Source organism: Agelaius tricolor, unplaced genomic scaffold (assembly GCF_023055355.1).
Source record: "Agelaius tricolor isolate 1412-34295 unplaced genomic scaffold, bAgeTri1.0.p SCAF_38, whole genome shotgun sequence".
NCBI classification, from domain to species: domain Eukaryota; kingdom Metazoa; phylum Chordata; class Aves; order Passeriformes; family Icteridae; genus Agelaius; species Agelaius tricolor.
In genome coordinates, this window is record NW_027269298.1 from 4,682,290 (window position 1) to 4,696,004 (window position 13,715).

Consider the following 13,715-nt stretch of genomic DNA (forward strand, 5'->3'; position numbering starts at 1 on the left):
GGCAGGGCTCGTGCTCTTTGCCCACTGACCTTGTGGCTTTTCACTCCTGGGGAAAGCTCTTCTCTGGAGCCCTGGTTTGGGAGAGCTTGGTGCTCTTTTGAGTGCAGGTGATGGCTCCTCTTGCTGGAGCCAGCAGAGCTCGAGGGAAGTGCTGGTTTTCAGTCTTTTCACCTACTCCTATTGTACAAGGGGAATTCTGCTAGATTTTAACTGGAGTGAATGGTGCTGTTTAGGTAGCCCTTGCAGGTTTTTAAGGCCATAAAGAAATGTCTTTTCTTGCCCTCAGAAACCATATCACTACTTCTTTCATTTCTAATTGACTGAGTCTAAATATCATTGAAGCAGAGAGTGCCTAAGCTACTTGTTCAAAATTTTTGTGGAAATTCTGAGAATGCAGTTGGCCTGGTGCAGTCTGTGCCCAGCAGAGCATCCTGCAGGCAGATCCTCACAATCTGCCCTTGTTTAAAGGGAACCCCGGAGGGGCCACGGTGCAGGCTCTGCCTGTGACTCCCCTTTTACTGCTGCTGCCTGTGAAATGGGAACACAATAGAATAGCTCCCAGCTAATTCCTTGTCTTTAAAAGAGATTCTGGAGGGCAGAAGGAGTGTCTTCTCATTTCTGTTCCCACAGCTCCAGCCACCAGCAGGCACAGGAATTCACATACCTTTGCCTGGAAGATGCTTTGGACGCCTGCTGAGGGAGAGCCTGTGCAAGACAAGCCTTTTCTGCTATCAGCTCTAATGCCAGCTCTTGAGATTAGCTCGGACATGGGGACAATTTAAGGCTTACTTCAAACCTGGGGAACAAACAGAACCAATCTTCCCAGCTGTTTTGTCCCTTGTCAGTGTATTTAAATAAGAATTGGAAGTGAAAGCCTGTGACTCACTCTGGTGAACTGAATACACAGGAAAGTCCCTGTCCCAGTGTTTGATCTGTGGAAATGGCTGAGAGATCAGAGAATACGTGAAACATGAAGGTCAGCTTGGAGGAGTGTTCATTAAGGGAAAATGCTGGGGTGTCCTGAGCACAGGAGATCAAAGAGTTATGGTGGCAATATATTCAATGCTGTCATAAACCAGGGATTCACAGCTCCTGTCTTCTTCCCAGTTCTAGAAGCTTGATAATAGGAGTTACACCTTCAAATCTGCAGTAAAACAGTGAGCAGATAGATAATGAACACAAGCGAGCTGGCTTCTTGTTCTGTGGTAAGAATGAGTTCAATTCCCTGAAGTGGTATTTGACTGATGCTGTTAATGCCCCGGGCCATGATGTTGGCACTGCTGGGCCCGTGGATTGGTGCCCACTGTTTGGCACCTTTTAGTGATTCACTGGGCAAGCTGGGGGGCAGAGAGCCAGCAATCACCATCCTCCTTCTTTGAGGGGATAAATATTCTGCATATTTCACAAGAAGAGCCTGAGCCACACTTGTGGTGCCTGAATGAATGAAAGTCTAGGTCTAGGCCTTTGTAAATTCTATATAAATATTTTACACCAGTAGACTGTGTGCATATATCTGGCATTAAAAGCTCTGTCACACCAAAATCCTCACGTACAAATGTGATGTGGAATTTGTTGGTCTCAAGTAACAAAGAGAAACAATGTCAGAAGCAGCCTGAGAAGTGATGGGCACACCATGTCTGGGTAAAACTGTAATCTGGCCTGTGTGCAGGGACGTGAGGAGATGCCTTGAAGTTGGTATCCAAGGTGGTATTTGGCTGAGACACTGGGCTCGTGTGTTTAACCTACCAAAACTCTCCAAGAGCCATCAAAGTCATGAATAGTGAGGCTCTTTTTAAAACTGACTTTTCCAAAAGGCACTCTTGGCACTGCTGGGATCCCTGGCATTTTGTCAGGCCATTTATTCAGTATTGTCTTAGAAGTCCTGCCTGCTGATTGCCAGCACTACTTTTGGATTAGCTAATCTTTATTTTCAGGGTTTGTGGTTTTTGGTCATAGTGCCATGTCCTGCTTCACATGAATTATCAGATCTGATAAGATGATAACCTGACACAGTAACAATAATGTTTAGTTTCAACCAGCAGATACATCTCAGAATCCTTTCTGCCATTTGAAAAATGGGGAGGAAGCTCTTGACTCTGGGCCCCTGGAGCCACCTGAAGATGCCTTGTACCCTGAGCAGGTACATGGAAGGTGCTTCCTGAAGAAGAATTTGTTTTTATCCTGCCATTCTCTTCCATAGCTGTCCTTCCAAAGTGAGCAGGGGTGGGCAAGAGAGAGGGTGGATATGAAAGCCCCTTTTCAAGCCTGTCCATTTCCCCTTCTGGTTGTGTGGATCCTGGGAATGGGCCAAAGTGTGTCCCCTTTCACTAATCCTTTACACTGACCAGGATAGGGAAAGATCAGCAGAGGTCAGCAGGGATTTACTAATATAAGCACATGCCTTCCTGTTGTCATGGAGACCTAACTCTCCATTCCTTTCCTCAGAGTTTATTTTGTAGTTGTGTTGCTCTGGGTTCCTTCTGGTGGAAGGGTTCCCTTTCTACCCTGGGCCTCAGGATCATCTCCAGTGGGAGGTTTGCTGGGATGAGCAGCAGGAGCACAGCCTGACTGGTGAGAATTGCCCCAGGCTGGGCTTTGCCCAGTCTTGGTTTTGGAAATGGGATATCCCTCAAGCTCTGTGGTTGTTGTGGTGCTGCTGGGACCTGTGGTGCTCTGGGAATCCTGCTCTTCTCACCTCTTGGTTGTAAAGTGGGGTGTTTCAGTTGCTGTAGGGAATAGGACAGGTGAAAAACATCTGAAGGAAGCTTCTTTCCACTTGAGGTGGATCTGGCTTGTCCAAGCTCATATTGAGCTTTGGCTAGGCTAGGAAATAACATCCTGGCAGCCTGGCTCTTGTGGGAGCTGTGTCTGTGCTTGTGACCGTTTTGCACAAGCTGTGCACAGGTGATGGTACATTTCCTTTTTTACCCAATGCAGGGCATGTGCATGGACAGGGGCTCAGGGATGGGCATTTCCAGCAGGTACCACTGCCCCTGCTCAGGGTTTTTTCCTGTCCTTCAATACAAAGGAAACTGAGCTGAGCACCCCAGTGCTCCCTCTTCCCTGCTAGAATTTGAAGAGCTCAGTAAGACACCTTTAAGGTAGTTATCAGTGCAGCACTGAGCAGCTTCCACAAGGTCAGGGGTGTCTGTAGATTGACAACATCCATCCTCTATCAGTTACCCAAGACAAATCCCCAAAAGAGAAGCCAGTGAGTAATGCTAAAGCAGCATCTCCAATCACAGAGGTCATTGCCTAACTTCTCATTAATTTCTGATTTTTTGTGGTCAAAAAACTTTGCAACTTTGACAAAATCACATAGTTCAGGTATAAAGTATAAGATTATTAAAGTCAATTACTAAACCAGAGCCTGGTAATGCAGCTTGTTTGCCTTAAAGTGTTAAAAAAGGTCACAAACCTCATCGTTTGGGGAAAATCTTTGTCAGCTACCTTTAAAGTGTAAAACCAGCCCTGTCCTGACAGAGCTCAATGAATGCTTTATATGGGACTCTGGTAGCCTTTGAAGTTCCTCCTAATCCACCCCTAAATGCCTGGAACTGTTCTTCAAAGGAGCTGTGGTCTCCTCCAGTTTCAATTCAGCATAGGCTTGCAGGATGGTATCATTATAATAGACTTCTGGGGTTTTTTCCCTTACAAATATCACTAATTTGTTTTTTTCTTGTGAAACGTAAAGGAAAACTTCTGAATGTCATTGTTAATCCAGCAACAACTACTTTGATGAAAAACTATAAACTCTTGTCATTCAGTGATTTCCTTGACCTGATTTCCATGGTTGTTATATTGTGCAGCAGGAAAAGCTAATTTATTCATTTTTCTTATTAGTGTTTGGAGCATATTCATGTGCTATTCACATTCATATATTAATCTATTCCAAAACTGAGAGCAGTAAGTGTATGCCCTAGGACTGATGGTTGAAAAGAATAAAAGCATCAGATGTGCTCTTTGTCGAGGCAGATGTTCAGCACTGCCACGGAAGGAGTGTTAGGGTTAGAATACATTCACCCAGGGCCACGTTCTGTCCTTGGGAAATATTCCACACTAGTACAGCCATGCTGGATACAGGGACTGTGTGATACAGTTTGGGGTTAGTGTGCCTGAAGCCCCCACTGAGTCAGTCAAACGCGTGAGGCATTTTCTGCCAGCTGCAGTTCACAGAATAATTTGCAGTTATTTAGATAAGTTGCATTTCTTGTGATACTGCATTGTCCTCAGCCTGCTCCATGCGTGCCCTGTGAGCAGCACTGTGTTACTTCAGGATATCTGTTCCAGAAAAGGAAGATTTTCCTCCAAACTGCTGTCCTGCTGAAGTACATATATTAACCATGTATTAATAGAGTGCTATTGTTCATGGTCACAGTGAGTTTTGAGCAGACCAGAGTTGTCCCTGTTCCTTCACTGCTGTCTTTGGTAGCCAGGAAAGCCTTTGCACTTATTAGGGAAGCTTTGTGTTGTCTGTGGTTGAGCTATATGATGGACCAGACCAGAAAAGGTAAAAAAGGTGTGTCTGTTGTGAAAGAACTTTGGGAAAGGCAGGAAATACAAAGGGCTTTGATGTTTAGCTTTATTTGCAAAGAAGCATTTTGCCTGTGTTCTTCTCATGGAAGCAGAAAGCCACACATGAGCCTTGGCAGTGACTCGGCCTGGCTATGCCAGCAGTGCCTGGGGATTCTGTGGAATTGGGAATTTCTTTGCAGATGGAGTGTGCTGCAGCTCCTTCCCAACATGCACCAGACTCCTTTTTTGTCCCAAACTGCGCTCCTGGCCTCTGGAAAGTGCGGGCAGGGGCCGGTTACTCATTAAGCCTACAAAGGCTCATATCTCCTGCCTAGTAAAGCTCTTTTGCAAATAGTTTCCTGGGCTTCCACTCTAATTGCCACAGAGATTCCAGGCAGATTCCGTCATCCTTGTTTTCTGCCTGACTGGGAATCTGAGAATAAAAGGGTTGATGGCAGAATAATGGGATTGCTGGACAGTGCAGGGCTCAGCAGCTCTCCCCAGCATCACATGAGAGGGGAAGGGAGGGGTGGGCCATGGAGATGATGCTGGGAAGAGAAAGGGCTGCCTAAATCCCTGAGTAGCCTCCCTCCCCCTGCAGCACTGCCTCTTCAAAGAAGACTTAGAAACACTACAGACTTTGGTGGGAGGAATTCGGGGGAGGTCAGGGCAGGGGCAGGCTTTTGTAAACCAAAGTCTCCTATAAATCCCTTTCAGGCCCTGAAGTCGGTGCCTCCACCTTCAGGTACAAAGAGCCTGAGGAGCTGATGGGGCAGAGTTGATAGAGCACCAGTGACACAGATTAACTACCAGGGTGGGTAAGGAGCACCAGAGCAAGGCAAACGTGCCCAAAACTGGGCCAGGATAATGCTGGCACCAGTGAGAGGGCAGCTGGGGAGTGATGCTGAGGTCAGTCCTTAGTCAGTCCCTGGTCAGTCCTTAGCATGGAGCACGGCAGGCTAAAGCAGCATTCCTCGTGGAGCAGGGGGGCTGAGGGAGCTGCAGGGCTTTGGGATCCTGCCCTCTCTCCACTGCAGCTCTGTGGGGTTTGCAGAGACTGAAGCCTGTCACCACCTGGGCCACGGCTACACAGAGAGGACAGCAGAAAGGGTGAAGAGCTGCTTGCCCAAAGGTTCCAGTGGTGGCTTGGCTCCCAGCACCAGGGAAGTCTGGATTGTCTCACCAGTAGCAATTGCTCAGGAGCATTTGCTCCTTCATGAACTTTATCTCTGCTTTGAGACCATTTCTCATAGACATTTTCCAAACATCTGCTATATAGTTGTTTGCAGAGTTACTTCCAAGTTTGGATGTTTTATAACCCTCATACAGGAATCAGGCTGGGATATCTCTACCACACAGCTTCTCTCTTATTTATCTTGGAGTTGAGCAGAATGAAAAGCTCTGGTCTCAGAAGGCCACAGTGGGATGAGGTGCTAATGACTGCTGCCTTTGTGGAAGGCAAAGTTCTCTATTTCCACTGCCTTTGTCCCTTTATTTAATTTTTGGTTGGTTTATGTCTTTTGGAAAGTGCTTAATTGTGGCATTGAATCCAGGACATATATCCTAATTCTAACATAAAGGCCACTATCTCCTGTCCCCTGGGCTGTCCTGCCCTTTGGCCAATCTGCCCCTTGTTTTACAGAGTAAATTTAAAATTTCTTTTGGAAAAGAAATGAGGATTCTTCCTTTTGTTCCATTCTGCTCCATTTGAAATATCTATGTTGAACTTTTTTTTTTTTAATATCATGTATCCTACTTAATCTCATTTATATGAACTAAGTTTGCAGTTCAGTGGGCATGTCCCATCACATATCCGATGGTGGAGTTGCTTAATGGGGCAAGAGCCTTTTAAACATTGCCTTTGAGGGGACAGCAAGGCACTGTGGCTCAGTGTGAATTAACTGATCCCATCCATGCTCCCAGGTTTAGGGGAATCTGGTCTCAGCATTAGTTCCTGGTTATCTGGTGTTAGACTGGTGTTCTGGCTCAGCAGGTACTGATCCAAAGTGCCATCAGCACGGTGATCTCAGCAGTCTCTGCTCTTCCTTGCTAAAAATGTCCTGCTGTGTAAATTTACATGTCTGACAGGAGGAGAGGGTGAGGGTCAGTGGGTATCAACCTGAGCTGCCTGATGTAATCAGAGGCTCTGTGAAATGTGCCCCTTTGGAGTTTGCCTTGGGTTATTTATGGGAGCATCTTCAAATCACTTCTGGATTAGCTGAGAAAAAATTGTATCCCCAGAAGGAGCAGCTGGGACATTCAGAGCTGCAGCCAATACCTGAACTCGTCCTGCCTCTCTGGATTTCCAGGCACAAATGCTGTGCCCTGCCAGTGAAAGGGGTCATGGAATTTTACACTAAGTTAATCTTGTGAATGGATTTAAGGTGATATGTGTCACTGCCCTCAAAGTGACTCATGGATGAATAAGCACAAGTAAAATAGTTGGTTTGTGAGTGTCTCCTAAAAAATCGGGTGATTGGTTACCCAAATTGGCAAGAGATTCTTGATTGCCACCAAATTAAGGGCTGTTGTCTTCTTTATAGTAAATGTTTGATTCTCCAGTATCATCCTCATCTCCTGGCTAGTGCAGCCCTGTGGAGTGTGGAATTTAGGTGGGCAGTCTCAGAGCTGTATGTGGGGATTGGCAAACTTTTTTCTTTAGAGCTACAAACACTGACTAACACAAAGTCTCTTTTCTCATCAGGAACTTCATACTCTGAAAATGACAGCGGCTGTTCCTCGTCCCCATGTGAGAACGGGGGCAGCTGTAAGGATTTGGCAGTGGGTTACCAGTGCACGTGCCCTGTGGAGCCGGTAGCCTACATGGGCATGAACTGTGAACTCCTGTACGATGCTTGCATTGAACATGGCTGTCCTGCCCACATGACCTGCAGCCGGACTCCGGGGCTGCTGGAATACGAGTGCGTGTGCCCAGCTGGCCCTGCAGGTGCTGCCTGCGCCAGCGTTGATGGGTGCGAGAGCAGCCCTTGCACAGACCCTCGGCTGCAATGTGTGGATAGCCCGGCTGGATTCTCCTGTCGATGCCGGCCGGGCCCCGCCGGAGGAGGCTGCCGGGCAGAAAGCTCCGTGTGCTCCAGCCACCCCTGCCTGAACAACGGCACGTGTGTGGCGGCTCCGGGCGGCTACCGCTGCCTCTGCCGGCCCGGCTTCAGCGGGGCCACCTGCGGGGACGACATCGACGAGTGCGCCTCGGGGCCGTGCCGGAACGGGGCCATCTGCAGGGACAGCGCGGGCGAGTACAGCTGCTTCTGTGTGCCCGGCTTCCAGGGCTCCCACTGCGAGATCGACATCGACGAGTGCGCGTCCCGGCCCTGCCGCAACCACGGCACCTGCCTCAACCACATGGACCGCTACGAGTGCCAGTGCGCGCCCGGCTATGCAGGTACGGCCCGCCCTGCCCGCGGGGCTCGGCACCTGCCTCGCTGCCTCACCGGGGCTCCGCATTCCCGCAGCGGCTGGGGGTGGCAGGGAGCCATGCTGTAGGGCTGAATTCCATATGTGGTGTAGGTGTGGAGAGACAGGGATCTAGGATTGGACTGTCTGAGACTGGACACTGGTATAGGCACAAGGTAGCTGTGATTAGTTCTCAGCATCAAATTAAGGGAGATTACATAAGGAGGTATTTATCATCAGGAGAGGGATACTTAGTGTTTGCAGGTATAACTTAGCTCTGCTCACCTGGCCTGTAGTTCTTTGTCCTGTCCAGCAGGATTTTTCCAAGGGAAGTACTTGTCTTTTGGAAAAAAAGTGTCTTTTAGCTGGAGCTTTCATGCCTGGCGAATGTTTATTTGGCAAATGATTTAAGTGTTTCTCTTCTGTGCATCTGTGCTAATGGTGACTCAGAGAGGAATCCACACCTGTGAGGGAGGCAGTGGGGGCCTGTCCTTCCCCCAGCCCTGCTTATCGGAGTGGAATGGGGTGGAATGTGTCCATGTCTGCCTGGCACCACCTCGCACATGAACTTTCTCAGCCCTCATCCTGTTCACAGAGGGAAGTGTTTAAGGAGTTGAGTTGCTGTGAAGGAATGCTGCTGATTACCACTGGAATGAGGAGAAGTTACAACATTGGGAATGTAGTCCCTGATGCTGACTCACTCTCTGATAAAAACGAAGAGAGAAGGAGAAACGAGACAGATTTTTTTTATGTGGGCCCTATGGTTACTGGTGATTTTGAGTATCAAGCATAATTCTGTCTTTGCAAATCAGTTTCTTTTTTTATCTTTATGCTGAATCCTCAATTCAGGATTCTGGGATTCCCTGCCAAGGGAGCGATAAAGTGACCCAGGCAGCTGGAGGAGTTTGTTGTGCTTCAAGTTATTCTGATGTCAATCATGAGGCTTAGCCTTGGGATTTACTTCTTCATCCAGAGGTTTGAGCACCATTGGCTGGCAAGGCCAGGTTTTTTCCTGGTGCTTGCAGCTGGAATTTGGGTGAAGGAAGTTTTGTGTGGGTATTGAGGGGTTTGAACCAGATTAGGGGGCCCACATTCCGCCAGGATTAGGATGGCCATGCCCTCTCTGTGGGGAGCCTTTGCCAAGGAGGGCAGATTAGATGGATTGATAGGTGCCATTGTAATGAGTGAGGTTAGGAGGTGATGCCAGGCCACAGGCAGCTCAAAGAGGTGCAGTATAGATAAGATAATTGCATAGAAATTTTCATGAGGTCTTGTTCTGTCAGGGAGATTGGGATTTTGGACCAAACAGGTGTTACTTGCTGTAACCAATAGTGGAGCTAACATTGTATTTTTAATAGCATTTCCCAATAAAATTACTTCCTAACATCAGGTATCACTGTACCCAGTGTTTTGCACTACTTTAGTGCTTTTTTCCCGGGTATCACAAAGCAAGATACAAACAATTGAAATAAATGGAATTTATTTTCAGAAAAGCAGGTAGAGATCACTCTGGTAGCCAGCTGGGGTTGCTAACTGATGATAGAACTCTTGTGATTTCATCTCAGAATTCCAGGCAGCACATATACACTTCTGTGGATTCGTAACACGGATATTTTTCTGTTTTTTTAACAAAGGTGTGAACTGTGATACTGAAATAGATGAATGTGCTTCAGACCCTTGCCAGAATGGGGCCCTGTGCAATGATCATGTTGGGTTCTACACCTGCACCTGTGCACCAGGTTATGAAGGAGCCCAGTGCGAGGTGGACATCAATGAATGTGAGAGCCAGCCATGCCAGAGCAATGGGACATGCCATGACCTCATTGACAGGTGAGAAACCAGTGCTGAGGGCAGTTAGACACCAGGACTGATCTAAAGGTCTCCTCAGTGCAGCCTGTGAAAATCAGAGTAGAAAGCTGTGGGGGGGACTTGGATTTAGTGTTTTGTACATTGAGTGGCAGTAACAATGATTTGTAGCAATAAGGGAGAAGCCCCTCCCAGCAGCAGAACTCCACGGGTGCTTAAAGGAAGGGAGGAACAAACACAGAGAAATGGTTTGCAGAGCATGAACAGCACAGGCCATGCTGAGAACATACCTGTGGGTCTGAATTTACCTTTCCAGGGGTAAGGTGTGAGCATTGACAGCTGAGCTCTTTGCCCATTCCTCACCTGGGGCTCTGCTGTGCAAGGCTGAGCTGATGCCCTGCTCTGTTTGGTGCCCCACAGCTACCGTTGTGACTGCAGTGACACCGGCTTCGAGGGGACCCACTGCGAGCGGGACATCCTGGAGTGTGCCTCTGACCCCTGCCACAACAGTGCCACCTGCCTGGAGGGAATCAAGGGCTACAGCTGTGCCTGCTGGCCAGGTGGGCTGGGGCCTCTCTGCCCGTCTGGTGGTGTGGGCACACGGCCGTGGACAGCACGTGCTTGATCGCTGTGTTGGAGAAGTAGAGAATTAATGACCATACTGCATGGCCCTTGTGAGTTTTCATTGTCTGGAACAGTGATGCTGCACTGCTGCCCTTTACAGGTCATCCCAAAATCCAGCTGACCTGCAAAAATCACCCTAATTCCCAACCATAAAGTTTTCTTTATGTTTTCTGACATTTTCCATCATGAGTTCCTCTATCATGAGGTGATGCTTTCCTGTAAATTGATGATTTTGGTTCCTGTATTTGACATAGTGAAGAAATGAAAGGGCCCAGGGACTGTCTGCTAGATGAGATTTGGGGCTCATATTCCCTCCTTTGAGTGAGGCACAGCACTTGGGAGCTGAGCTGCAGTGAAGGTGTGCAGGTGCTGACAGCAGTGTCTCGTGGCAGGTTACACTGGGCAGCACTGTGAGGAGGACGTGGATGAGTGTGTGACAGAGCCCTGTCACAACGGTGGCCTGTGCCTGGAGCGCTCCAACCCAGCCCACTACGGGACACAGCCCCACTTCCCCAGCAACTTCAGCTACAGCCAAGCAGCTGGGTTCCTGTGCCAGTGCCAGCCAGGCTTTACAGGTGAGCTGCACAGCAAATGTCATCCTGTCTGCACGGGGAGGGGCTGCTGTTTGAGGGGATGGGCAATGTTATCTCTGCAACAGAAATATCTTAAGGACTGGTACTTCAGAGGGGCTGGCAGCCTGATGCATCAGGAATGGGCTTCTGCTCCCATTACAGACAGCTGAATGTCATGCCCTGTCCAAGACTGTGTCCAGGCTGAGGCAGCAGCCTGTGCACGTCCCCATGCTGCCATGAATGCCCTCTGGCTATGCAGGTGCCAGGGTCCTTTCCCTTTGTCAGTCTCTCATGCATATGGCAGGATTCTTCCCTAGGGGTATCTCTGAAATTCCTCATCAGAGGAAGCTAACTCCTGGAGTCACAGATTACTGTTCTAGGTGTTTTCTTGGTGAGACAGCTCTCGAGGCAGCAACTGTATAATCAAAATGGGACAAGAGGAGTTTCTTGGTATGGAGCTCTTGGAACTAGAAGCTCTGTGGATGTTCCACTGAAATATCACCCTTTCCATGCATTGGAGATATGTGGAAAAGGCTGAATTTAACAGCTAAGGAAATTCCCTAGTGGGGAGGCATAAACAATAATACTTTATTATTTCATGAGAGAAATATGAGTGTTTGGTCCACTGTTGCACAGATGGGAATGGTTCAGAAGTGCTGATCCTGCCAGTGTTTGAGACTGGAAAATCATTTCATACTTCATTTTTCCCCATTATTCCATGCTGGTGTTTGTGTGCCAGTGCCTGCAGAGACATGCTAGACTTCAAGGAATTCTTTTCCATTTTTAGGTGAAAGAAAAGAAGTGCAAAACTTAAGAGTGCAGTTGTCATTTTTGTTTCAGTGCTGCACAAGTGCACTTCTGAGGAGTGTTTGTGTTTCACTTTCAGGGGACACCTGCTTCACCAACATTGATGAGTGTGAGTCCCAGCCCTGCCAGAACGGAGGGCTCTGCCAGGACCTGGTGAATGGCTTCCTCTGTCACTGCCCACCTGGTTATTCAGGTAACCTGGGGAAGGGGTGCCTGGGATCAGAGCCTCCTGCTTGGCTAATGCTGCACTGCTGCTCTGCTGCCTGGCTGCAGCATTCCAGGGTGGGAGGGCAGGACTGAGTGGTGTGCTGTGTGCAGTTCAGGGCTCAAAGCTGGGTCGGTGTAGGCAGGAAAGGTGATAGGCCATGAACTAGATTTGGAGACATAAGATCAACTGCATAGAGTCTAAGATCAGAGTACCCAGGGCATCTGTATCCTGGAGTGAGAGTTACCTGGGAGAACTGGGGGGGTTTCTATCATGCAGGAAATAAATAGAAAGCCAGCCTTTAAATAAAAGAAGGGATGTTTAACGTTCTAAGTGTCACCGATTGTACTGGCTGTAACAGATTACAGCACATAAGCATCTGTAAAACATCTCCATTCACTAACAGCCTGGGATGATAAGAGCCAGCCATCTTTGGCTGAAAGCAGTGATCTGCTGTGTTAGGAGGTCAAAAGGTCTTTGTGATGTGAGCAAAGGAAGCCCTCTCTGTTTACAGGGGAATGAGGAGTCTGGATTCTTCCCCACATGCCCTGCCTGACCCTAAGGGTTCGGTTTGTTGGTTGAGAATCTGTGAGATGGTGAATGTTAGCCCTGTTGGGAAGGTCCTCTGCCAACTGGTACTAAACCTCATCTTTCTTTAAAATATTCATTGTCAGTCTTCTTCATCTTTAAATTTCACGTGTGTTGGGCGATTTAACACCAGAGTAGTTTATAAGAAACTCGATCCCAGCACAGTCCTGGATTTCTGGATTTTAGACGAGGGTAACTTCTCCACAGTGTTACCAGGCTGCCATCTCGTGGGAAAAAGAAACACTTGAAGCCAGAAGAGAACCTTGTCCCTTAAATTGCAACAGCAGGTAACAACATTCCCGGGGCCTCTCAGGCCTTTATGGCATGGGAAAATTTTCTGTTTTCCTTCTGTGGTTGCAGCAGTTGAGCTGTGTTGGTTTAATTCTGCCCAGCTCTTTCCTGGGAAGACCTATTACTTTCATTCCCAGAATGTAAAATCAGCTTCTAGTTAACACCTTCTGTAACTGGGCTGAATTATTTGTGGGGTTTTCTGACCTATCTCATTTGCTAATTTAGACCAGATCAAGAAAAATTTGCTTTTGTAGATGAGGCCTTTGAAAATGAGCTTTTATCTAAGCTCGTTATCGCTGCTTTCTGGGGCAGTTAAAATGCTGTACTCTGAACTGAGATCTTGTCCAAAGAGATGGTTTCAAGTTTATCCTTCTTGTCAGAATTCCCACTCACATCTGTGCCGTTCTCTTTTCCTCCTGCAGTGCCCCAGCACCCACACAGAGCTCAGAATTTCATTGTACTTTGCCAAACTGCAGATCTGTTTAATCCTTTCCAATTCTTAGCATGCTCATGGGCAGAAAAGCTGACAGAAACATGGGCTGATGGGCAAAGGAGTGCTAGAGTTCATTCTGTTGCATCAAATTTGGGTTCATTAGTCCTTGAAGGGGATTAGAAGCAGGTTGCTCTTCTGGATATGACTTTTGGTAAAGGACTTTGTCTCAGCTGAGGTAGTTCTGACACATCAACCCAGCAAAAGGCTGGGAGCAGTCTGTGAGATCACTGAGTGCGTGTGGAGGAGTGAAGCTGACAGGGAAATAATAGCAATTAATCTCCCCTCCTTTGTCAATTAATCCCAGTACAGTCATGCTGGGTAAACAGCTTATTACTTCATATTAGGATCACAGAACAACTTTGTGAAGCTTCCCATAATGTTTCTCTTCAAAACCCATTTC

The 13,715-nt window shown here is 47.7% G+C and overlaps 1 protein-coding gene across 5 annotated transcripts in view; it reads left to right on the top strand.

Annotated features, from left to right (window-relative positions):
* CRB2 (crumbs cell polarity complex component 2) overlaps nucleotides 1–13,715 on the top strand; it is a 54,708-nt gene that overhangs the window by 23,351 nt on the left and 17,642 nt on the right. For all 5 annotated transcript variants that reach the window (XM_071454124.1, XM_071454125.1, XM_071454122.1 and 2 more), the window contains 5 exons: nucleotides 7,220–7,918; nucleotides 9,564–9,759; nucleotides 10,156–10,295; nucleotides 10,752–10,934; nucleotides 11,818–11,931. In XM_071454124.1, the coding sequence (XP_071310225.1) occupies nucleotides 7,339–7,918; nucleotides 9,564–9,759; nucleotides 10,156–10,295; nucleotides 10,752–10,934; nucleotides 11,818–11,931 (1,213 nt within the window). In that variant the 5' untranslated portion in view covers nucleotides 7,220–7,338. The remainder of the gene's footprint in view (nucleotides 1–7,219; nucleotides 7,919–9,563; nucleotides 9,760–10,155; nucleotides 10,296–10,751; nucleotides 10,935–11,817; nucleotides 11,932–13,715) is intronic.